This window comes from Perna viridis, chromosome 3 (genome assembly GCF_037379345.1).
Source record: "Perna viridis isolate PV_CMFRI_1.1 ecotype Kerala chromosome 3, ASM3737934v1, whole genome shotgun sequence".
NCBI classification, from domain to species: domain Eukaryota; kingdom Metazoa; phylum Mollusca; class Bivalvia; order Mytilida; family Mytilidae; genus Perna; species Perna viridis.
Genome location: NC_142447.1, coordinates 974,718 through 1,002,449, shown reverse-complemented (window position 1 = coordinate 1,002,449; position 27,732 = coordinate 974,718). Strand labels below are relative to the sequence as shown.

Below are 27,732 nucleotides of genomic sequence, written 5' to 3'. Positions count from 1 at the left end.
TAACAATTCTGAATGATAGAATAAATTAATTTCCACATTGCTGGATTCACCATTATTTTGGGTTTTTTTTTTTAGATATTAAAAGAAATGTGAGATTTGTTTTATTTCGTATCGCAGATACTACCTTAGCATAAAAATAGGACAATCTAGATACATCAATATTTAATTACATGACAAAACGAAAAAGAGACTACATGCACAGTGTAGCGAACAGAAAAAAAAGTGTAATTACATATAATATTTTACCTATAGCTAGTACCTGATTCTTTAGTTTGTACGTAATTAGCATTGCACCTTCAGTGCACGTACAATGTTTTTATAATTACCTTTGACTGGTTTCAGAATATCAAATATGTTAGCTAGATCAGTCGTCAAAGTAAAAACGAGGGGGAAATGCATAAGACTAATTTTTTCCGGCTAAATAATCAATATATATGAAATAGTTGATGGTTTACTTTTATACTTTAAAGAGTTCCGTCTGAGTTGCTTCAAATAAATCTACACCTGTGATGTAATAGAAAAGGCAAGACGTGACTATTATCTGCAAGTGAACAGTTAGGGTAAGTGCTCGAGCGATATTTTGTTTATTATAATTTTTACAATATATTTACAGTTAATATTTTTGAATTATCGAATATTAAAGGCTTATTTTTAATTTATTCAGAAGAAATTTTAAATTAAATGTTCATGTTGATGAAGAAACAACATTCTTTAAAATATTTTGACAATTATTGGTATATCGTTATGCGTTCATGTTCTATGGTATGTCTGTGCATTTAGCTGCATATTGAACATTTATTTTGTAAAAGGATGCATTCCGATGGCATTATGGTGAAAAAACACTTATTGAGTTTAGATCTTAATTCAACTTAAACTAAATGTAATTATATAATGTTTATTCTCATTTGCTTGCACAATAATATTTGTTCGTCCGAAGTGAATCATTTCCGGTTACTACCGGATCCCTTTTGTCAAACAAAAAAATTCCCACAGCAGTAGGATTTTGCGTATAGAAAGTATTTTGTGAATCAATGATTTTTTTTCAACATTTTAGAAATTGATACGCATCAATTTCAAAAACGTCATATTTCAGAGCAGGATATCAAACGGCTATGCCGTTTATTAATGTGAATTTTATTATTTTGGTACTGTGAAAGTTACCTGAACCAAACCACCTTTTGCACAAGGAATTATTTCGGTCAAGGCGGATTTTCTTATTACACAGGTTTAAAATGTTTGAAAGCTGCATTTGCTGCCAAATTTGTTCAATTTTTATTCTACTTTTATTCTACTAGATTCAATACAATAAGTTAGTAATAATGCAATTGAAGCAATAAATGCCGATAATATCTACAGAATATTGTGCAAAAAATGTTTTTTTGTTAATCAGAGAAGATCGATTTTTCGCCATTACTTCCGAAGATTGCCGACAGGACATTCACCTGGATTAAAAAAACTTCACCTTGGTAAAAAACATAACAATAACGCATCAATAGGTAAGCACGTGTCTTGTTTTCATTTCATTTCATCTATTTCTTGATTAGTTTTCAAATAGATAATGACCTTATTTGTGCCACACTGTATCACAATATTTAAATATAACTTGCGTTATATTCGATTTTTCTTTCTTTTACGGCTTGAGTACGTCGCTCTTCCTTGCCGTTGAATAACCACTTTCGCTTTGCAATCGGATTTGTTATTAAAGAGCGACAAGTACAACATATGCGCGGATTAAGGTCACCAGAAGTCACATGCATACGAATTTATTCAGGTCGATTTTTTGTCGTGCAAGACAATAAATATATATTGACACCTATTTCATGTATTTAATGCATTTTATTTGTGGATATCAAATGAAATTATACAGGAAAAGTACAATTTACTAGATATTATTCATAGTTAAAGGCATATTTCAACAGAAACAAAAAATTACAAAAATGACAGCCAATGCAGCTTTAATATGTTATGATATGAAAGGATCTGATATGGTCAAACCCACCGAATGTAAAACATGAAGGGACTTCAAACGATGTCTAGGGTTTTTTTTTATTATTTTTAGTTTATCAAGTGTTCGGTTTAGACAAGTTTTGTTTGTTTGTGATGTTTATATTTACATTGTATCCACTATATAGAGTATTTTGAAGCCGTGGGTAGCTTGATTAAATATAAATGTTGCTATTGACATATGAAAAAAAAGATTATTTTACACGTAAATTATTACGCAAATATTGTATTTTTTGCACATTGTTACATAATAGGTTGACTCAGTTCAGTTTTGAATGATCCAACTATTGGAGACAGAACTATACGGTTTGATCATAACAACTCAATAATATAGCTTGTTAATTATGGGTTAATTTCTAAAGTGTTTTCTTTTTCAAGTATGCGAATTTGTAAATTGAACGATTTCTGAATATTTTGTCTTAAAATTGAATAATTATAAAAACCAAAGCACTTTTTGGATTGTTATTTTTCCATTTATTATTTATAGAAATAAACTTACGTACATGAGGTACCATGCTGTTACCAGTCATTTTATTTTTGTTATTTGTACTTATGTCTTATTGCGATGCATCACAGTTTACCTGATATTCTATAATATTTATTTGAGAAAAGATGCTTTTTCCATATCACAGTTCAAGATGGGGTTAGGTGGGTAGGTTTTGTTCATTCCTTTTTTTTTATTTTTTGCTGCTTTATCTTTTAATTCATCCTCACTTTTTTCAATTATTTTTTACTTATCTTTGACGATTATCCGATTATTGTGCTTATTTTAATAGTTCAACCTTTTTCTATCATTCACATAGCATTTGTATTCAAGCCAGCGTTTATACAACCATACAGCAAAAAGGTATATATATAAAAATGTGGCGATAAAATGGGCAAGGCAGGCAAAAAAAATTAATTAATTAATTTAATATCCTGATATAACTAAAGACCAATTCAATATACTAGAAACGAAGCAAATACTTTAATTTAAACTTAATCGAAAATTAACAAAGGTCAACGCTTTTACCTACCGATGAAACATTTAATGAAATATGTATTTCTTACACTGATGCTTCGGTTTTTTTTCTTTCGGCCAATATTAGTACTAGCAATTACGTTTGACAAATTTCTCTTCTTTTATTCCACCTGAATCCAATGGTCTGTGGTAGAGAACTCTGTCTTTTTTCAAGTTTCTTTATTAGAAATATAACACACGATATAGAAAGTAACCAGTGATTGTGGCTGGGGCCTATATAAAAAACTAGAAATATGTTTTATCGACTCTTTGAATACAATTTATACTGCCGATTATCAAATGAGATAAACGCAAGGAGATAATGTACAGAGTAAATTCTATGATTGTTTATCGATGTAGAACTTTCAATCAACGGTTATTCAAACTTATACAGTAATTGAAGACGATCCAAAAATAAGAGTAATCAAGGGAACCAAGGTTATAACGGTAATCAAAAAATGTAATCCAGGGACAAAGATCAGTTTAAAAATATATATTAATATGAACAAATATGTATTAAATTTAATTAAGAATAACAGCTCAAAATTTTGAACAATTTAAAAACATAAAATTTAATTTGAAAATGTAAATATTTTATAGGAAATATGAAATTTGGGAAATTTATAGGGGTTGGGATTTTTCTATGGGGAATGAGGAATTATCAATGGGGAATGATATATGGTATAAGTGGGAAGTGTATACCATTCAAAAACTATAATTTGACAATTATATTTAAATTTATTCATGAAAATTATACTTCTTCAACAATTAAAAATCTATGGTTAATGTGGGCTAAGTTTAAAAACCAATTTCAGCATAAACCATAACTAGTTCTTTGTACAAGATCAAGTGAAGTTTATTATTGGTTATCCACTCAATAGATACGTATAAACTGTAATAAGGTCTTCTGTGAAAAAAATGGTTACATTGGCAAATATATGCATAACTTCTAAAAAAACGTATTCAATGGAGTATAAATACCATACTTTTGGGATGTTATATTCTTCGTGAACTTTTTAGGCTAGTTTTGTATTTGTGTGTTTAGTTTTTTTTTTTTTTTTTTTTTTTTGGTTTTTTTTGTTTGTTTGTTTGTTTTTATCACAACCGTCTCGAGGCCGCTTCCATGAGACCAAACAGTTGACTCTCTTTACTTTTTGTATGGTTGTTCAACACAATTTGTGCTAGATGAGATTATACGGCTATTTTGGTTCGACAGGTTTTAATTGATTTTTTAAATATGTAACATGACGCCGTGGATATATCATAAAGGGCTAGTATATTTTCCCTGTCTTCAACCCTAAAATTGAACCTAAATTGCTTTAAAGACTAAATATAGACTTCAATAATGGTCACCTAGAAACCATAACTTATATCTTGTTACGTGTAACTCTATTATGTAATATAAATGGCCTTACTTCCAACTACATTATTAGCAATGTTGGTCCGATCGTATAATATTTGCAAACGATTAATTACCAGATTGACTGACCATCAATGCCATATAAACATTTGTAACGTTCATTATACACATCACTTGTGTTAAAATAAGACGAGGGAAAGAATGATTAATTGTTCGTTTTGAGGTTGAGCTGTCTGACATCACTAACCTTGAGAAATGGGTCAGTCGGGTTGATGTACGATGAGTGTAAATAAAGTAAATTTGTTGCAAACGTCGTGACAAAGGCATGATTCGTTTTTGTCAAATTTTCGATAATACTTTTCATATAGAAGACGGCTTTATTGATTTAAAGTATATTCGTTTTAATCAAATTTTCATGATTTTTTTTATAGAAAAGACGCTTTTATTGATTTTTAAACTTGTGAGTAAATATTTTAAAAACAAAGAATAATCAAACCCGTCTACAATCGTATCTTTACATTTTTTCATTGGAAGGATAGCTCTATGAATCAAATATTTTGCGATAGATTTGGCAGATATTTTTTAAAAACTTAGTTCCCTAAGAGAAAATTTGAAATGAATGTATAGCTAATGCTTTACAGAAATGAATGTCCAAAGTAGTAAAGGATTCAGAAGTTTTAGGGTTGTTTAAATCCCTCTCTGGTGTTGGCAATTTTTCTATATTTTGTCATAAAAATATAGAAATGATGGTCAAGACCTCTCCCTCTTTTTAAAACTTACTGAATCAACTTTGCAATATAATTATGAAATATACCTTCAGCATGAAGACATCATAGAGTATATCACTCAATACATATGGACGATTGGTTAGGTGTTTGATGGATTATAAGGGCTTAAGTAATATTTACATTAAACAATATATCATTCATTACGCACACTCATAGTGCCGATACTATGATGCATGAGATTAATAAATTTCCCCTAACCGATTCAGGACGTCTGACCATCTCGACCTTTAGTTAATGTACCGGCTCTATTTGTTAGATTGATCAAACTCCGAAAAATAATACAATGATTTATTACGTTCATTTTTTCTTTCCTAATCTAAGGTTAGAAAAATACCATATTGACATACATTATATCATAGCATACTGATTACATGTTAGGTATCTAGTAGATGACAAGCTGACTTGCTGTTTTAAATAGATTCGATTTTATATTAGGTTCTACTTCGAGAGGGTAATTAAGCGATATAATGACCGAGAAAACGAACAAATAATCTAAATAAAACGATATATCAGTATTATCATCCGAAATAACCGGTTAATTTATCGAGGTATCTATAAGGTCAAACAATATAATTTTTTTTTTTTATTATTTTCACCCTAATAAGATTGAATTGATTTAATGGTGATATTTCGCTGCCTTAATATTATTGTTTTGTCAATTTCGGATGTTTATTTACTATTTCTAAGTTGTCTAAGTTCATATTTTACTTGGAGGTTTTTTTTATACTTATTGAATACCTTTTGGTGATATTCATCTTTATAAAGGTTATAAAATGGTGCATTTGTTGCGTTTCACCATATTTGTTTCTTATTCTATTATATCTTAATTGTGTAAAGTTTAATAAATTATATTCTGTATCGCGCTACACTTTTTATAGTTAAGCTTCTTGAACAGGGTTATGTTGCTACAAGATTGAAGTCATCACTACAGAAGTTTTATGGTCGTCATCATGAACTCGTGGATCGCTACGGTGTATCCATCTGCATCATGAAAACTGATTTGTTCAACGTGTCATAGTTTTCCTCTTTCATCTACCCAGGACTTGACTGTTTATGAGCAACTCGGCGGGTATTTCTAGAAAAACAGAGGACGCTTTCCCTACCGGTGCACCTGGTCATTGTTCCCAGTTTTTAGTGGAGTCCGAGTTGCTCATTTACTTTTGTTACTTTGTATGTATGATTTTAGTTACTTTACGTTCTTTGAGGTGTTTGTCTGTTTTTCCCTGCCTGGTCTTCTTCCCTGGATTTCATTCTTTTGATTACCGCTATAATCTTGGTTCCCTTGATTTCTCCTTCAATTCAAGATTATTTCTGAATACAATAGATTAAAACCTATGCTTTTTCAATACTTTATACATCTATTCCCATACTCAGTCCCGACTCAAAAATATTATACACTGTTGTTGGTCCAAAAGAGACGGTACACCTAGACACAAATATGCAGTTCTTGGTTGAGATTTCTAATACTTTGAAAAAAATAATTCCAAATCATTTTCCAAATATACCAAAGATGTTTTCAAACTGCTGGAATTTCTTATCGACAAAATATTTGTCCAATGTGGTTGACGCGTTTTTCAACAAACGGTCGACATTCCAACGGGGACAATTGTACTCCTCTACTTGCTGACCTATTCTTTCGGTTTGATTAGGATGACTTTATAGCTGATCTGATCTGAAAGAAAGAACATCGTTTAGCTAGATCTTTTAATTTCAGTTTCCGCTATATATGACGTATTATCGTTAAACAATCATTGTTTCGGGGATTTGATACATCGCATCTACCCACAAAGAACTTGAAGTAAAGGATACTACAGACACTGAAGTCAGTCTCATATCTTGTCATATACTTAGAGATCGATGGTAAAGAAAAACTATTGACCAAACTATACGACAAACGTGGTGACTTTTTATTCAGTATTGTCAACTGTCCTTTCATCTGTGGAAACATCCCTTCAGCACCTGCATATAGAGTTTTCATACCACAACTCATACGCTATGACCTTACACCTTACAATAAGGCGTCTGAAACAGGGTTATGTTGCTAAAAGCCTGAAGTCATCAAGTAAATTTATAGTCGTCATCATGAACTTGTTGATCGTTACAATGTATACATATTCTCCATGAAAACTGATTTGCTCAACATGTCATAATTTTCCTTTTCTCTTTCGTCTACTCGGACTTGACTTTTTTATGAGCAATTCGGCGAGTATTTCTAGAAAAGCATAGGATGCTTACCCTACCGGCTCACCTGCTCCATGATCCGAGGTTTTTTGTGGAGTCCGAGTTGCTCATTTACTTTTGTTACTTTGTATGAATTATTTCAGTTATTTTATGTTCTTTGTTGTGTTTGTCTGTTTTCCATGTCTGGTCTTTGTCCCTGGTTTACATTCCATTGATCTCCGCTAGGGTCTTGGTTTCCTTGGTTGTTCTTTCATTACTTGGAATTGGCAGTTTTCATCTACAAAATATGATACTGATAATTTTCTCAACAAATCCTTTTCAACTCAAAATCAGATCAATCAGATCATCTAAAGAAAAAAACTGGATATGAGAATATGAGAAGACTTTAAATTTACCTAGGTTTTCACACTAAATTATACATATTTTTTATGATTTGTTGATGAAGACTCCGAATTATAAAGTCATATTAGTGTTGTAGTGTTTTGTCGCCAAATGAACATTGCTGTAATCTTGTTATTGTCCGTTACAAATTCATGAATTCTCTCTCTCTCTTTTTCTCTCTCTCTTAGTAATTGGAATTATTGCAATGAAAAATTTGCTTTTGTACTACAAAATACCATAAACACTTATCCCGCACTTTCTTTCATTACATTACAAAAACTCCGTTTAATAATACTGATCACATCTGTGTTTTTGCAATTATTTGTACTTTTAAGTAATAAGCGGATGAAGGATCACCAAGTTTCGAGAACACAATCAATATGAAGACGTACATACAGGATTTCTTTGTATCATTTCCGCAGGAAGAGATTCATTACTACTCTTAAGGCGGGTGTTTCTAGAAAAAGTAGGGGACGCTTACCCTACCGGTGCACCTGGTCCATGCTCCCAGTTTTAGCGAAGTCTGGGTTGATTATTTACTTTTGTTACTTTGTATGTATTATTTTGGTTATTTTATGCTCTTTGTTGTGTGTGTCTGTGTTCCTTGATTACATTCTTTTTATTTCCACTAGATACTTGGTTTCCTTTATTACTTTTTGTAACCATGAAACAAAATATATTACTAATCAGATTGAAAAGCATACTTGCAACTTCAAGAAAAAATGTATCGGTGTAATTTCTTTCACTTTTTGTTTACATTTCGCTAACCTTACTGGTAGAACATAGAATTGTTACATTTCATTTGAGTAAGTCTTTACCTTGTTTAAAGATATTTCAGGGATTCAACATTCATCATTAGGAATACATTGCCCAACATAAACCCATATGAAAATATAACGAAATACCATATGTTATGCTGTGAATTTGAGTACAACTTAGTACATTGCTATAAAAAAATATTAGTTAAGCGTATTTAAAAAATATTTTTTTATGTGCAAAACCGTATACCAACTATAAGCGCTTATTAAAATTTTTGTTTGATCTTTTATGCTGTTTAATTGTGATTTGAAAATATTTTCTTTTATGTGCCAAATCGTATCCAAACTATATGCTCTTTTCAATTTTTTCTTTGATCTTACATATTGAGATTTTTTTTTTTTTTTTTTTTAAGAGAAAAGACGTTATTGACTTTAAAAAGACCCACGCGATACTGTACACGCCAACGACATTATAGATAACATTGCAATGAAATAGATGATCATTCGTGATCTTTACGCGATATATTTGCTCGTTATCGCCATGTTGACACAAACGAGAAACTATCGATTTACGATCATGTACGATATGAAATAATTATTTTAAGAATGCATTTATTTTCTTAATTGAATCAATGTCATGAATAGAAAATAATGCTGATGTGATTTTTTTTTAAATGATTGATCTCCTTGAGAAACATATAATAATATTAATGTTATCTCAAATAAAGATTGACGATAAATCGATTACTTAAGAACAAAAAGTGCAGTTTCTATAAAGATTATAAATTAAACTTTCTTGCTTATATTCATGTTTGTCTGTAGTGTTTAACACTCTTGAATAAATATTTTGTGCTCATCTGGATTTATTAGAACACAATTGATTAAAATTATCATACGAACAATGTTTACTCGTCTGTATGTGCCCGCTTCATACGACAGGGTGTTATGCTACAGACAACAATTTACAAAAATATAGCTTAACGTTCTTAAAATAAATCAGGTATCATTTATTACGTCATGTAATTAAGGTAGAATATTTTTGACATCACGAGTTACACTCGAATTTGCATTTGGCACTTTTCCACTTTTCATATAATTAAAATTATATATGACAATTTTTATTTCTACAAGGGTTTTGACTGCAATTAGGAGCCCGAGCCGACTAGGTGCTGCAAAACAGTAACCATTCAATCACTGCATTTAGTATAATTATGCCCTGTATGACTACCCTGATATCAAAAAAACTAAGTACTATTCTTCGGTATGTTATGTTCTTATCGTGTTATTACTGCAACTATCGATGAACAAACTGAGCATTGAAGTTTAAATCATTAATTGTAAATATTTGTTAACTTTAAATAAGAGAGATAAACACTAGAACTGTAATTTGAAGGTCTGTTACACATTACTTTTTGTAACAATAAAAATATTTTGATCGACGAGATATTGTTTACCATAACCGTTATGAACAAGTGTATTGAATATTCACACGCGTTGTGCTTTGAAAAAAAATTACCTTTTTAGGATTTGGAAATATATGAATGTTATTCGTTTTATACCGGATTTAACATCTATGTACAAATTCTACCTATCATACCAGTACACTTAATTTGTATGATAAAGATTAAGTACTGTGGATCATTCGCTGTGGATTTATTTGTTTCATTTTAATTTACTCTCTATGTACTGGATTCCTAAACTCCACAAGAATCCATACAAACAACACTACATAGCTGTTTCTGCAAAATGTACCACCAAATCTCTTTCAAAACTTTTAACTTCTATGCTCATTGTCAAAGAGGGTCTCTAGTTCTACCACAATACTTTTTACTCCCGTAGTGGCATTAATTCAACACCTTCATTTCAAGATTATTTCTGAATATAATAGCATTAAAACCTATGATTTTTCAATACTTTATACATCTATTCCCCATACTCAGTCCCGACTCAAAAACATTATACATTGTTGTTGGTCCAAAAAAGACGGTACACTTAGACACAAATATGCCGTTCTTGGTTGAGATTTCTAATACTTTGTAAAAAATAATTCCAAATCATCTTCCAAATATACCAAAGATGTTTTCAAACTGCTGGAATTTTTATCGACAAAATATTTGTCCAGTGTGATTGACGCGTTTTTCAACAAACGGTCGACATTCCAATGGGGAAAATTGGTTTGATTAGGCTGACTTTATACCTGATCTGATCTGAAAGAAAGAACATCGTTTAGCTAGATCTTTTAATTTCAGTTTCCGCTATATATGACGTATTATCGTTAAACAATCATTGTTTCGGGGATTTGATACACCGCATCCACCCCCAAAGAACTTGAGGTAAAGGATACTACAGACACTGTGAAGTCAGTCTCATATCTTGTCATATACTTAGAGATCGATGGTAAAGAAAAACTATTGACCAAACTATACGACAAACGTGGTGACTTTTTATTCAGTATTGTCAACTGTCCTTTCATCTGTGGAAACATCCCTTCAGCACCTGCATATAGAGTTTTCATATCACAACTCATACGCTATGACCTTACACCTTACAATAAGGCGTCTGAAACAGGGTTATGTTGCTAAAAGCCTGAAGTCATCAAGTAAATTTATAGTCGTCATCATGAACTTGTTGATAGTTTCAATGTATACATATTCTCCATGAAAACTGATTTGCTCAACATGTCATAATTTTCCTTTTCTCTTTCGTCTACCCGAACTTGACTTTTTATGAGCAATTCGGCGAGTATTTCTAGAAAAGCATAGGACGCTTACCCTACCGGCTCACCTGCTCCATGATCCGAGGTTTTTTGTGGAGTCCGAGTTGCTTATTTACTTTTGTTACTTTGTATGAATTGTTTCAGTTATTTTATGTTCTTTGTTGTGTTTGTCTGTTTTCCATGTCTGGTCTTTGTCCCTGGTTTACATTCTTTTGATCTCCGCTAGGGTCTTGGTTTCCTTGGTTGTTCTTTCATTACTGGGAATTGGCAGTTTTCAGAAAAATCTGGATATGAGAATTCCCAAGAAAGACTTTAAATTGACCCAGGTTTTCACACTAAATTATACATATTTTTTATGATTTGTTTGTGAAGACTCCGAATTATAAAGTCATATTAGTGTTGTATTGTTTTATCGCCAAATGAACATAATCTTTTTTATTGTCCGTTACGAATTCATGGAAGCCGAACTCGTGACTTCGTTGTTCTGTCATATTGTCCTTTTGTTAATTTCATTGGGTTTCGAATCCATTAAATGTCTCTTGTAACGAACATGCAAAGATTGTGCACTTTTAAAAAAGGAAAAGTATCTGATATAGTAGTGATTCAGTATGAAATGATTTTTATGTTTGGGTTATTTCAATAGACTTTGGGGATTTTTGTATGTCAGGTTTTAGATGAACGCATCATATATTGCAATTTGTTAAATTGTTATACTGTTTGTTTTTGTTTTCGTGTTCTATGATATTGATTTCTTATGTCGTTCATATGATAACTTTTTAAATGGATTCCCTCAACTTGTTCAAAGATTAATACATGTACTATGGCTAATCGTCACATTTTTTAAGTCTGTTTAAGGAACATCTAAATAAGATTTGGTTCATCCTGTTGTTAGGCAACAAATTAGACACATTGTGAAGGCTGGAAGGAGATATGTAAAAAACAATGGACAGTAACATCCATTCTAAAAAGGATAGTTGTATCATCGACTTTTTTATAATGTCGTAAATTTAAGGATATCAATGCAAATTAGTTCTCGTTGTACAGATTCTTTTTTACCTAAGCATCAAAATGGAGATAGGTGTATTGTATATAATTAATGTTGTCGTAACCTTTGCGTATCGGTGCACCTGGTCTATGATCCAAGTTTTTAGTGGATTATTTTTTTTTCATTAATCAGATTTACTCATTCAGCTGAAACAAAATAAATGTACGTTCTTGTTTGCCAAAAAGTACCATCCGGTAACACTAATGATAAGAATTTTTAATAAAAACTGTATTCATGCCAACTGATTATGTTGTCATGAGTATTTTAAACTAAAAAGCTAAAACTGCAAAAAAATTATTGTTACAACAAAAGCAGGGTAGAATTAAATTCGTGCGATGATTAACAGAGAACCCCTCGTATGTAGTAAGGAAAATAAATGAACATGTCTATATTCCTTTATTGGTTAATAGATTATTAACTAAAATGGACATTTCCTTAATCGGGGAAAAGATTTTGTAACAGCTAGCGTGAGATAAAACATATTTACAGCGAAACCTGTCTTAACCGAATCATCTTTAGACTGAAAGATATATTCGGTAACGCTGGATGTATGGATTACACATATTTAGAAAATTTCGACGTGACTGCAGAAAAGTCTGTTTTTTTTTAATTATGTTGAAATTTTCTGATTAAACCAGGGTTCGGTTAAAACATGCTTCACTGTACCACCATATTTACTATAAGTGTTAAGATAAGTTCTCTTCATTGCTTTATTTTTTGTTTTGTTTTGTTTTTTTTTTATTTTAGATATCAATTGACATATTATCATTATGTTTTTTTTTTTTTTTCAAGGATAAATATAAATACATCAGCAGTCTGATAAAAGTTTAACTTTGTGTTTCATTATTTTTATCTATTCCCACGTTTATTTTGGTTCGTCAGGCTTATCAGTGTCATGTCACACTGTCCATAGCAATAACTGTAAACCATATTACACGAATATGTAAAACAAATTCTTGTTTAGGCATGAGCGGCATGATATATTCTAACTGGGATAAATAACGCACACATAATAACGATGAATAGTGCTTGATAATTCCAGATTATAAGATATGACGAGAATAGGTATGGTGAATATGTCAAAGAGACAACAACCTCGCTTGGATGAAAATATTAGCCCAAGGCCATCCATTGGATTTCAATGGACGAGGAAATTCTTATACCACAGGGCAGGCTGCAGCTGGCTCCAAAACATAAAGTTAAAGTACTTTGGCGTGATCCTTACCCTCCCCTTTAAAATCTGGCTGCTGTGAAAAAAATATTACACAATTAAACATACCTAAAAATCAATTCAAAAAGGTCTGAATCTTTCGTTTCAATTGAATTAAAGAAACTGAATATAAACAATATGTACAAACTAAGGACTATTAGCATTTAACTTGCATTCCAGCTTCATCTAGTTTAAACCTATAAAAAGTTATGTCCCCATCGTATGTAAAATCAATGCGGGGTTGAGAATTACGGTACAACATAAGTCATACACTGAGGATATAACCCAGGTCACGCCAAAACTGCTTTAAAAAAGTGTTTTTAATTTCTATGTAAAGACCCTATGAGCGAATCAAGGTTAATACCGAACAATGCTATCCTAAATGATTGAACAACAATATCATATATTTTCTCCCTTAAGACCGAGCCTATTCCTCGGTTTAATTAACTTATTGGGTGAGTATCAAGCCGTGCTTTGTGTAGGATATTACTGTAAAATAAGGGGTGAGATATATCCATACGTATTAATCCTTTACAAGTACATATGTATTTGAGAGCGAGTTCCTTGTATCGGTTAAAACATTTTATGAATGTTTTTACGACCTTGTGCTATCCATAATGTTGGTGGAGTAATTTTATTATTATTCAGTTATATAAAGATTCCTTTTGTTAAAATCCGAAACACTGTTACAATTGTCATATCTAAACTCTATATGATGGCGACAAGGACAATAGGGAATGAAATATTTTACCATTAACGATATGAATACAAAGATCAAGAAACGGATCTTCTTTAATGTGGATATTTGTTTTTTAAGAGTTTAAACATCTATTTTGCATAGTAATGACACAATTGACTTATCATTTAGTAACTTTTTTCAGGCAGCCTGTCATGTGTAGCTTAACTAATCTAAACACTAAACGTGTATTGCATCAAAATTTGTTAGAAATATATCAATTTCAAGATTTTATCTTTTAATGTGTGTTTAAAAAGTCAATTGAGTTTTTAAACATTTTGAGATTTATTCATCAAGTTGTATATCTAATTGTAATCGCTATTCATCCAGCAAAGGTATGTCCAAATATGAAAACAGATCTTGAGAAAATCATTTTTTTTATGTATTAAAAGTTTTATGTTTTGCATTCATTGGCTACATATGGGATGTTTGAGAGTTTTCTCAACTCACTTCTCTTGTTACCACGATATTTAATCGGGTAAAATCAAAGATGTAGGGAAAAACTCTATGACCTGAGAGGGATATTAATTACAGAGCGAACTTAATGTAAAGCCTCTGTGTCTCGAAATTGTCAATACCAACTTAAATACGATTCCTTCAGTTTCAGTCCTCATCACCAGCAGTACAAAATTACCAATTAAATTCACTTCTCGTCATTTAATGAAACCAGAACTCCCGTTGGTACACGATAATATTGTAGAATCAGTGCGAGTCATGTTTCATTTGCTCTGGATCTATCACCAGGGTGCCGCATGTATGAGATGAAATATACACACCCAATCTGTATGATGCAAAAGCACTATTGATAAGATTTATTATCAAGTTCATCATATAAGGATTGTTTTGAAACACTTATGATTTATATGAAAATTAACTAGACTCGATCTGTAAAAGATATGTGTGTCTTTTACGAATGTTTGAGTCATCGGTACTGACATCGGTACAAAACGTCAATTTTAATTTCCCTAAAGTTTGATGGTAAGATTGACTTATTTGTTGATTGGTTGGTAGTATTTTTTTCTTTTTTCAGATATTTCTATAAGTCAAATACACAGATATTTGAAACAGTAAACGGGCAAGCAAAATAGTCATGGACTGAGAAAAAGTTCACGCTTTAAACTTTCAACTCTGTGTCTAGAAGTCTGTTGAACCGTCCATTACCTTAAAAGACCTGTTATTTCAGGTCTTAAATCGAGAAACATAAGGGTAAGCTTTCGTTCACATAAAAAAAATTAACAACCTTGTAGTGCCTATTTTTTTAACCGAGTCGTCGTATGCTGAAAAAAAAGTTGTAAGGTATAATTTTCATTCCTTTCTCAGAAATTATTCCGTAAAAGTGTACATTATCATTTCAAATGTGATGGTGTATGGTGCCGAATACGACAATAGTCTGCTAATCAAAGATATTATTCAAGTCAATGAGAACATCGTGCTATATGTGGCGCCTAATTGTCAACAAATTGACCTCTAAATGAAATATTGCCTTCGCTACAAAGTGGACGAGAGTCTGCATATCCTGAGTTTGTGACAAGAAATCAAGAAATTAATGCATAACCGTTATTATACATGCAAACTTGTATTAACGGGAAAGTCCAATCGTATCAAGGCGACTACGGCTATAATTGTAAAACTTCTATAAGTCTTCTATAATGATTTCATTTATAAACTGCACTTTTAAAGCTGCATTAGCCGTCATTTTCGTAATTGTTTGTTTCTGTTGAAATATACCTTAACTTTGAATTATTTCTACCAAATTGTACTTTTCTTGTACAACTTCATTTGGTATCCACAAATAAAATGCATTAAATACATGAAATAGGAGTCTATATATTTATTGTCTTGCAGGACAAAGAATCGACCTAGATATGTCCGTACGCAGGTGACTTCGTGTGACCTTAATCTGCGCATGTGCTGTAAGGGTCGCCTATTTAATAACAAATCCGATTGCAAAGTGAAAGTGGTTATTCAACGGTAAGGAAGACCGACGGACTCAAGCAGTAAAAGAAAAAAAGTTCGAATATAACGCAAGGATCCTTTTGTGACATATTGTGGCTCAAATATGGTCATTATTCATTTGAAAACTAATCAAGAAGTAGATGAAATGAAATGAAAACAAGACACGTGCTTATCTGTGTATCCCTTATTGTTAATTTTTTTACAAAGGTTTAAGTATTTTAACCGAGGTGAATGTCCTGTCGGCGATCTCCGGAAGCAATGGCGAAAAAGAATTAGATCAGAGCTATCGAACTTCTCTGATTTAATTAAAAAAAAATATTATTTTCACCATATTCTGTAGGTATTATCGGCATTTGTTGCTTCAATTGCATTACTACTAACTCATTTCATTGAATCAGCAAAATTCAGCAGTATCAAAACAGAACAAATTTGGCAGCTAATGCAGCTTTAAACATTATGGTAAAATCTTTTGCAGACAGCTCATTTCGTCGGTTGTCAGAGCCTATTCAGTTCTGTGAATGAGATATTTTTTAAACAATAGAAATTAAGGTCCATCAGAAAATTCCATTGTTTAAAAAAAACTTCTATAGCTTTCCTGACTGCTCAGTAAGTGAAAATTTGAATCGATTTGGTGCAATTGATACTTGCGAAAAAGAGTAATTGTCTTATGTGAAAAAAATTAGTGGCCTTTTGTGCATAAATACATTGGAACTATACAGGTGATTACGTCCGCCAAAATATATTTTACAAATGTCTTTATAAATTAGCCTGGTCATTTTTTTTAAGTAAACATGCAACTTCCATATGTGTACAGAAAAACATTGGTCTGTGTTTCGCTATCGTTCTGCCTTACAAATTTCCCGTGATGGATTACTAGAAAATGTTTTATTCAAAACAATTTGAATGAAATCATATTTTCAAAAGTCGAGAGAATCATCTCTATTCAAATAACTTTTGTCACATCTTTAAATTTTTGAAGCAAGCAAACAAGAACAAAACAATGTGTATGTTTAAGACACCGGGTTCACTTAGCTTTCACATTTTGCGTCACATAAACTTACTATATATTCGTTCAATCGAAATTAGAATTAAAAAATAAAGACCATTTGAAACATTAAAGTATTTGTTTAGAATCTGCATATTTCCCAAAGGTACAAGAAATGCTTTATCATCGGAAAGCAAAAGTTTCTTTTTCAAACTTTTCGTGTATCAATTAATATTTATTACGTGCATATGTCATTTTTGTTGCCCAATGGGAAAAAAACTGCAATTATGACCGTTCTGGTAAAGTACGTCTAGATAACAGTAAACCATTTGTTTGTCATTTTGGGAAACATTTCCTGTCCTTTGTTGATTTAAACGGCAGTCTTTATTTAAAACAAAATGCGCTTGAACGATAATAATGAAAAGATTATTTGTTAGATTTTTCATCGGTTACATCAATAATGATATCGTTTTAAAAGGCATACAAAAATAAGACAAAAGTTTGTTATATTTGATAACAAAAACTTATTCAAGGCTTCATAAGTACGAACGTGTGGGTGATTTTTGCTAACAATTGATGAGTACCGATTTATATCATAGTATCATTGATATTACTTAATACAACATGTACGTAGAATACATATCACTTCCTTCAGATAAAACAAATTAGGTACATAAGCACTTTTTAAGCGTAAAAAGGATACAAAAAGGGAAGCAATCAATTTCAAGTATGACAAATACAAAGTTCTACCCAGATCTGTGAAAAGCACAAAATTTTATTTTGTCGTTTATATTGTTATCTTCTCTTTCATAAATGTACAGGTCAGCATGAACCTCCATACACATACATAATCAATCGAAGGCAAGTTTTACTGCATAATAATCTGATGAGCGCTGAATATATATATATCTAGAGTAAATCCTACCAAATGTAATTATACTTAATAAGACAACTAGTATTATCAGATATATCGTTGGAAATGCTAGGGGTTAATTTGTTGTGATTCAATATGAAAACATTAAATTGATTTGGTGTAGCTATTCTGGTTTTGGTGGGTGCTTAGTTAAAGCGCCTAATACTTGTTATATAAAACAATCCTCTTGGGATATATTTAGACTAATCTTTAGTACATTCTTTTTTTCTACCTTACAACATGTAGAAAATATTAATTACAGATATAAAAGTATGATCGCGTGTAATAACTTGTAATATAATATCTTTATGTATTGATTTTATTTCTTTTCTTATATCTTATTGTCCCTTTTTCAAGCGAGTTTAATATGATAACGAATTCAATTAGTCATTTTATTTCTCTTAACCTTTAATTGACGATTCAGCGAGAGCATTTCGAGTGTCTTGAAAGAAACAAAAAAGCCCACCCTGTCAGTTAATCCGAGCTCAAGTTAGTTTGTGCTGTTAAGATTTTGCTTTTACTCAGTATTTCGTTTACGTTGTGATTTTTTTTAAAGAACCCAGCATTATTTTTCCTTTAATTTTCCATTTTTGTTACCTTCGTCATTCTCGCTTTTTCTTTTATAAATGATTTTTGACAACCTTTCAAATACTTTTCCGTAAAGACGCACTCACAACCTTTTTACTTTAATCGAAAATACATTATGACGTAACCCTTTATATAAATTTGGCTGGAAGAGTAATCAAGGGAACCAAGACAACTGGAACTGTGACCCAGGGTCATCACGTGTTTTGTTTTTTAAGTAGCAGTCTTTAAATTCAGTTTTATTTTTTGTTCGGAAACAGTTACTGATCTGATCACATAACCTGTCTTATTTTTTTTTCATTTGGTTGTTGCGCTTTTAAAATAAAAATTATGTAGACAGTTCATGACATTTTCACTTTGGAAGAGTTGTCGTTCTTAATTTGGCTTCATTTGGTTGATTTGATTGGGAGATGAATTATTAAAATTGCAGATCTGAATGCAGAAAATATTGTCATTATGTGAAAGTATAACATATGTAGACTGAAAAAGTGCCGTTTGTTCGGTGGATATTTCTTCACCATGAACCACTTTACCATTGGTAGTGTCTGAATATTATGTGGACAGGTACTTAAATAACACAAAGTGTTAACATTACATACTTATACAAACAAAACTGTCTTCACCGAACCTCTTTTGAACTTTAATATTTATTCAGTTTTGATGCTCGAATTACACAGGTTCATTAAAATTAAGACAGGGTACTTAAACAGTGTGTGGTTAAGAAAGGGGTTTGAATTATATACTTTGACTGAGACAGGGTTTAACTAAGGGCCTTTATCTACATTAAAGTGATGATTCGTTATCCCATACAGACAGATTTTGACCATTTTATTTAAATATCATGCACTGTTACAATTAAAACGAATATTTTCTGTAATTTTCATTTTTCATACATGAATATAATAATACAATCGGAGCTGAAGAAACATCCAATTAAATTCATGTACTATGATTTTTGTTTGCTTTTTATGGTTTACAAATCATCATGCTAATGGTTTCAAATGATGCACAAATGAATGCAATTATTTTAAATATGACTCAATAAGATTCAATGTCCCTATTCTATGACATAGTTTTTTTTCAATAGTAGATGCCTTTTTATCTGGCAGTGACAATGATAAATAGAAAATGCATAGTCATTCGTTGTGTAAAAACCACCTATGTATATGTAGTAACTTGATCCAAAACCTGACAGACTTAAATCGGAAAATTATATTTCTAAAATGTTAACCAAAAAAACAGGTTAATATCCGGGAAAAATATTTTTTTACCGATATAACTGCGTTTGGTTCATTACTTATGCAATAATATATTTATTCTTCCTTTTTGTAAAGAAAACTGTAAGATACATATATAATGAATTACTTACTCTGTACACAAAATCAAGGGTTAATGGCAAGTTCTCAGACAAACAAAACAAAATACAAATTGTTAATTGTAATAAATAATTGTTACATCAGATCACACCTCTCTCTCTCTCTCTCTCTCTCTCTCTCTCTCTCTCTCTCTCTCTCTCTCTCTCTCTCCATCACGCATAAAACTATTTCGTACTATATGTTATATTGATTGACTATATATGCAAGCTTTAATATCTGCCTGCAAAAATATTCTTTCTCATCTAATAAAAATTGAATTAAAATAGTATATAATCGTGAACGATAGTCTAATTATCGAAATGCCCTAAGAAGGCTTAAAGAAATTTACTATACGTTTCGATTTAATCACAGTGGCAGGAATAAATTCTACAGTCTAGGACCTGCTGTGCTAGTTCTGGATAAATGAGCTTCAATGAGAGCTGACAGAACAAAATGAGAGCAACACATTTTTTATTATTTCTTTACAAGCTTTTCTATCTATCTGTTCGTCATAACAGCGGATTCATTCCGTTCCATATAAGCTTTGCTATCTGTAAGGCATAACAGCAGATCCCGTTCCATATAACATCGGATTCCGTTAATGAGTGTATGACAACCAATATAGGTTTAAATCCAATAGTTCTTTGGAATCTTATGAAACTAAAGGATGTAAGGCGAATTTAAAATAGTGAGTAATTCTTGTCCATATTTATCGTTGAATTATCTTGTTTTTATTTACTATAGTATCTCCGTACCGTAATTCTGTTATTAACCTTTTCATTGTTATTTTTCTCAGAATGATATTCAACGACAAATATTGTAGATGAAAAAAGACAAACCATTTATTTTTTTTTATTTTTACTAAATTTAGTACTAGATTCGATTTAACATTCATTTTTTAGGACATTTTGGGTTTTTTTTACGATTATAAATAGGCAATATTTCAATAAGTTGCTTTCTTTTTTATAACTTAGTATTGTGTTCAATTTTCATTACAATGCGATAATTGAAATTCCGTATACTATACAATTGTTATTATAATCCTCCAGTATTTATATGCTACGATAACAGAACATTATTTACACAGAGACGTAAACGTAGCAAGATTGCCTCAAAAAATAGCTTCCTTTCCTTTTATTTTTAAAACATATTTAACCGCTGCATTAATAGACTTCCAGACACATACAGCAGAAGTATCCTACAAAAGATAATAATTATCTATAGTTTGTTTTCAACAACTTTGGAGTTTGTGTGGCTTGCATTTTTGCCTTTTTTTCTCCTTTTTCTTGTTTTTAATTTTGATTTTTGTCTGGTGTTTGTTTAGGAGGATCTTGATAATAACCATATATACCTTAACTCAATGGTAAAACATTAATCGTTTAAATATTTGAACCTTATTATACAAAGCGCTTATGATAATATTTCAATACCAAACAATCACCATAACATCAAAGTTAGTGAGAGAAATTTACCTTATTGACCGATGTGTCCATTTTCAATTTTATGTGCGACCCGCAACTCTCATAGTTGTCCTTTCTCCTATGCCGACTTGCATTTCAAGGCACAGAACAGTGGGGAAGAAGCAGAAGGTGCTCACCCTTCCGAACCATCGACGTTCTCCCCGTTTCGTGCTTTATGGTGTTTTTTTGTGCATACTTGTTTTTGTACGTATGTAATGTTCCTTTTGTGTTCCCTGTGTTTCCTTGTCAAAGGTTTTTACCCCCTCATTTGAACATCAAGTCGGTCTTACTATTTCTTCATACAAGCATTCTGATGTATACGATTTCATAAGAAGATTGTCAATAACATTTCTGCACAAAAGGTATTAATTTAATTAATTATTTGATCACAGTAGAAACACATTTTGCTTATTTGTATAACAGCAAATGGTGCATTTTTTGCATTTTTTAAGAATCAATGTAATTATTATTCGTTCATTTTAGATGATTGTTGACAAATTACAACATGTTACCCCGAGCAGATTTCTCCGCGACTTTACTAGTATATTTATTTTTTGTTCGAATTATATTGTAATCATCTGCCTGTTACGTAAGGAATTTTGTTCTAATGATTACAAGTAAACAAAACTGTCTATATGATACGTAAACCTAAAATTGATTAAATATCAGTTCCTGTAAGAATCAGGCAGTAGGTGAAACATAGTATAAAAAGCCCATCATTTTGAAAGTGTGTTTGCACCATCAAAATCAAGAAAAACAGACTTTTCCATATCGTGCTGGACCATTGAGTTACAATTTCATTGAAATGCACTGAAAATAAACATCTCAAAGGCAGATAACTCTGTCAAAAACCTTATTTTCCTAATATTCTTTTTAAAAATGTTTGACCAAAGCCGGTGATGCAGAGATCAAATAGTGGTCTTTTGTTATATAGAAAGTATCCTTAAGTGAAATTATATTGTCAGATCAGTGGGTTTTTTTGACATGCATGGTTTTGATTTTCCCCTTTTGCCTGATTCTTACAAATACTTACGCTTAAAAAAAGTTTAATAAATATTATTGATTTGTCGCCTAAAATTCCAAAACTTCAGTACATTTCTTTGTATGAATGAGGCTAAATGGGATTGTCATTATCATACATATAAAGCTTTCGCTGTACATGTGTATAATTATGTTTTGGGGCAAGCTGCAGCCTGCCCTGTAATGTACGGGTTTCCTCGTCATTCATTGAAGACCAATAGGTGGTCTTAGGCTATCATTTGCTCCATAAAAGTACTGTTTTACTTAACAAAAGAGTAGAATGTTCCTTTGTGTCTCACCTGAACTGACTTCAAAAATCATAAAATAGACATCAAGCAAACCAGTCTACGGATGGAAATTAAATTGCATTTGCAGAGCTTATTGGCAAAACATGCAGTTTAGCTAGAATAAACACACAAACATAAGGACATACATTATCCCCAAAATTACAATTTCCTTAACTTTTATTTTTTATGAACATACTGACGTTACTCTCTACATAATAGTTTCTTTTTCATAGACTTTGTTCTTTACGGAACGATTTAAATTATTATTTTATTAGTTTATAACATTTTAAGGGCAGAAACTTTGTCGAAAACATCATTTTTCTAACTTTCTATTTAAAAATCTGGGCAAATTAAATGATGCAGATATCAAATAATGGTCTTTTTAAATAGAGGTGGCATTCTTGAGTGAAATTATATTGCGAGATCGGTGGGGTTGTGATATACATGCTAAGATTTTTCCCCATTTTTGCCAGATTTTTTATTAAATTACACTTAATAAACAATAAAACTGCATTTGTACTATTTGATATTTTAATTTGTAGGAACTTTCTTCACTAATAATCAAAAAACCCAATCATGATACTTATATATGATAAGCCACTAATATAACAGCATTTACACCTTTATTAATATAATCTTACCCAACCTCGTGTTCTCCGTTGTACTAATCAATTACGCAGTGAGACTCCCATGCTAATAAAACTCATGGGAAATAAAGTAGGAGCATATCTATATAATTGGAGTATGACAGTAAGCAAAATATTTCTTTATATTTTGAAGGCAAATACCTTAAAACATGAACTACACAGATGAACATCATATTGATTTTTTGGAATATGGATTCTGAATGGTATATTATTATAAATGCATAATTTCCGGCACCACGGTATATTACAGAAACAAACTTTTACCGGTATACTTGAGTGCGTGTATTTACAAGTTGAAACAATTAATTCAAAAAGTTTCATGAGATATGTTCATACTTATGGATATAATATGTTGTTCTGCCGTGAGTACGTTTCGTAAATTCTCTTCACGTATCTAAGGATTGTAAAACATAATAGTTTTTTTTTAAAATCTGGTTAAATCAAGTATTCAATGTTATATTGTATATTAGATACCTAGATTTTAAACTTTGTTACATATAATATAATATTGATGATTTATTATTGATATTAATTAATACTTTACTGATATAGAAAAGCTTTGCACTATATTTAATAAGTAACAAATTTAATAGAATATTTATGTCTATTTTCATGATATCGTAAAGAGGAAAATGACATTTTTTTCTTTTTCTTTTTTTTTACTTTAAAATACAATATAGCCGTTCTTCTTTTTATTTTCAAATACCCAACCCACTTGTTTAACTACAAAATAAACTGAAAGGAACTCTTTCGATAGCTATAAAATGACTTTTATACAACAGCTTCTGTGGACGCCAATTTGCAGGGTTTTTCGAAACTGATTTATAGTAAACAGCTGCTGCCAGATATTACATTCCAAATTTGTTTAAAAGTAACGCAAAACGCTTAAGCATGGATTTATGATTTCATTCGGTGTGAAACATATTTTACATTAAATTGAATTATGGAACTTTATTTTTGGTTGAAGTCGTTTGACTTTGTATCATTGTTCAAGGTGCCTGGATAAGAATGGTTTCTAAACCAAATTATGAAGTATGTAGGCTTACAAATTAAGCGGGATATGCAATTAAACGATTAGTAGCCATTAATCAGTTTCAGTGAGGATGTTTTCATTTTCCGGTTATTGCCTTGATATTGCTATTTGTAAAATGAACTTTTCTTTTTTGTCTATTCCTTTTGACTATTGCCAAGAGTAATTTCGTTACTACCTTTTACTTGAAATTAGGATAAATGCTGTGGTGTTAAAGTGTTTCAAATCATTAAGTTATTTTTTATCAGCTACTAGCACTAGTTTTACTGTGATTTGTTTGGTATGATTTGGCTAACGTAGGCAATTGAAATTCACAAAAAGAAAAAAACTGCTTTGCAATGTCAAATAAGTTTGTTATTTCCCAATAGTATTTGTTTGAAATGAAACTATCCTCCAGCAAGTTACTTCGTCATCATGAACTCGTGGATCGTTATGGTGCATCCATCAGCACCATGAAAACTTATTTATTCAACGGGTCATGGTTTTCCTTTCCTAATTTGTCTACCCCGGACTAGACTTTTTATGAGCAACTCGACGGGTGTTTCTAGAAAAGCAGAGGACGCTTACCCTACCGTTGTACCAGTGTTTAGTGTAGTCCGAGTTGCTCATTTGCTTTTGTTACTTTGTATGTATGATTTTAGTTACTTTATTTTCAATTTCTGTGAGGACACAGATACAAAAAGAAGTATATAGACAAACCATTTAAAAAAATTCAATTAGTTTTAATTGTTTTTTCCAAAGTCCTTTACAAGTAACAAGTAAACATGCTGTGTTAAATACAATACATAGTTATTACCATTCCAAAAATCCATTGGGCGGAACCTGGTCTTTATAACTCCGCTTCTTTAGCCATGATGTTAAGTACATCATGCTGTCAATAAAAAATTTCTAATTTTCAATTACAATACATTTTTTTTGTCTTTTTAAGTGAACCGGAACTTAACGATCTATACCCTGTGTCTCTACGATTATCTTACGTCACCTGAAAATAGATGCAGTAATGGTTTTGTACAATCTGTTTAATGTTTGTTTGAAATTAGATATATGGAATTTCCTTACTGATCTGTAAACTCCTTGATTAATTTGGTTCATTTAAATCCGTACTTTTTTAATCGCGCTAGGTTACTTACAGAACAGGTTCAGGTTTCTGCAAGATTAAAGTCCTCACTACTGAAGTTTTATGGTCGTCATCATGAACTCGTGGATCTGCACCATGAAAACTGATTTGTTCAACGTGTCATAGTTTTCCTATCCTCTTTTGTCTACCCTGCACATGACTTTCTATGAGCAACTCGGCGAATTTGTTCTAGAAAAGTAGAGGACGCTTACCCTACAGGTGCACCTGGTCAACATTTTGTGGAGTCCGAGTGGTTCATTTATTTTTGTTACTTTGTATGTATTATTCTGGTTATTTTATGCTCTTTGTTGTGTTTGTCTGTTTTGCATATCTGGTTTTTGCCCCTGGAAACTTTTGATTTCCACTAGAATCTTGGTTCCCTTCAATTACTCTTTTCCTGTTTTAATGTTCTGTTAGTGCTATTTCCCATTTCTGATTTTGTTCGCGATGACTATTGTAGATCTTATTGTTTTGGATGACTTGGATGACTTGAAGATTAGTGTTTCGTTATGAAAGCATCTAAGGTTGTACAACGATCAGTAACTAGTGAATGAATTAATAGTATATTAATTTATTTTACAGTTGCACCTGAGTAGAGAATAGAATTAGACAAATAGCAGCCTGTGAAGTGACACAATGACGGGGGATAATCCTTTTCCGGATATTCATATACTTGAGAAGTTTCTGATCGAGGAGTTCAAAAATAATTCCAAAAATCTTACAGCTGCAGAAGCCTTTATTCAGGAGATAAGAAACACCACGTTCTGGAGAGAGGAATCAAATCATCAAGGGAGCATAGCAGGAAACGTATTTCTCGTTTTTGCCTATGGAACACTTGTCTTAATATCATTGTTTGGTAACGCCATCGTGTGCTATGTTATCTTGAGCAACAAGAGGATGTATACTGTAACGAACTTCTTTATCGTTAACATGGCTATTTCAGATTTGTTGCTTACTTGCTTTAATGTTCCCTTTAATATTGCTAAGAACTTACTCATGGAGTGGCCTTTTGGTGACTTTCTGTGTCATTTTGTGAACTATGCGTTTATGGTATCTGCATATGTATCGACGTTTACTTTAACATCCATTGCACTTGATCGGCAAAGGGTAATACTTTATCCTTTTAAACCGCGAATAACGAAACCGTACGGACTAGGAATACTTGTCATTATATGGTTAGTGGCCATACTATTTTCCTTGCCTTATTTAATATACAATAAAGTTCAATACACATCCTTCTTGACAACAAAGGTCAAACGATGCAGCCCAGCCTTTCCAGAACCGGCTAAACTCTTTGAACAGTGTTTGACTTTAGTTACATTAGTGCTTCAATACATCATTCCATTGACTATAATTGCTGTATCATATGGAAGAATTGTCAGAAAATTGTGGCTTAGGAGCAGTCTAGGAGCGGTTACACAGAACCAACAGGCTTTACATGCAAGAGCAAAGCGAAAAAGCATAAAACTTCTGATAACAGTCGTTGTAGTTTTTGCTCTTTGTTGGATGCCGATTAATTTATATCACATTCTTACAGACTTTTACCCGGATCAGTCTGTGTTTCCTTACAACAGTGCGACATTCTTTGTTTTACATTGGATCGCCATAAGCAGCACATGTTACAATCCTTTTGTTTATTGTTGGTTGAATGAGCAATTCCGAGCAGAAGTTAAAGCCTGTTTTCAATGTTGTAAGAGACGAAGACGCGTGCATCCCGGGGTAGAAGTGGATGGTATTCTTTTACGTTCAGATAAGTTAAGCAGCTTTAGAAGTAAAACATTTACAGGTATGTTGCGTTCATCATCACACGTTAGTTCCATCAAAGTCAATAGATTTGACAAGGTCACTCAAGAGCAGGCTTTTCTTGTACGCGATGCGGCGCCTTTTATAGAGGAAGATGGACCAACTGCATACCCAAACAGTGACAATGGTGACGCTGGTGACGAAAGTTGTGAATAACACTAGTAATGGGCTATGACTGAAATTCACAATTTCTTTATCAACATTGATATTTTTATTACATATTTTTTAGTCATCTAGCACAATCTACATTCATCAAAATTTCAAAGGTGCGCTATTGCAACGAATCTAAATTTCATCATATTTTTGTTTCATGTAATAAAATCAATATCAATTAAAAAAAACTATTTACGGTTTAACTTGTGACTACCTAATCACTGTCATTTTAGAATGATATA

General features: G+C 31.6%; 1 protein-coding gene across 8 annotated transcripts; it reads left to right on the top strand.

Moving 5' to 3' along the window:
* The first annotated feature begins 405 nt into the window (after window positions 1-405).
* On the top strand, window positions 406-27,693 carry LOC148620571 (G protein-coupled receptor 83-like). Of its 8 annotated transcripts, none has more exons than XM_088574231.1 (2): window positions 406-560; window positions 26,117-27,693. In XM_088574231.1, exon 2 carries the CDS (start codon window positions 26,171-26,173, stop codon window positions 27,491-27,493), a length of 1,323 nt encoding a protein of 440 aa, XP_088430357.1. In that variant the 5' UTR covers window positions 406-560; window positions 26,117-26,170; the 3' UTR covers window positions 27,494-27,693. The 8 variants fall into 8 exon arrangements, with proteins under 8 accessions (XP_088430357.1, XP_088430364.1, XP_088430361.1 ...); XM_088574238.1 differs by lacking the exon at window positions 406-560 and adding an exon at window positions 1,391-1,496; XM_088574235.1 differs by lacking the exon at window positions 406-560 and adding an exon at window positions 16,141-16,471.
* Window positions 27,694-27,732: the final 39 nt, after the last annotated feature.

Excerpts from the sequence above, each read along its gene's own strand:
- LOC148620571 (XM_088574231.1), top strand. The coding sequence starts at position 26,171 with ATGACGGGGGATAATCCTTTTCCGGATATTCATATACTTGAGAAGTTT.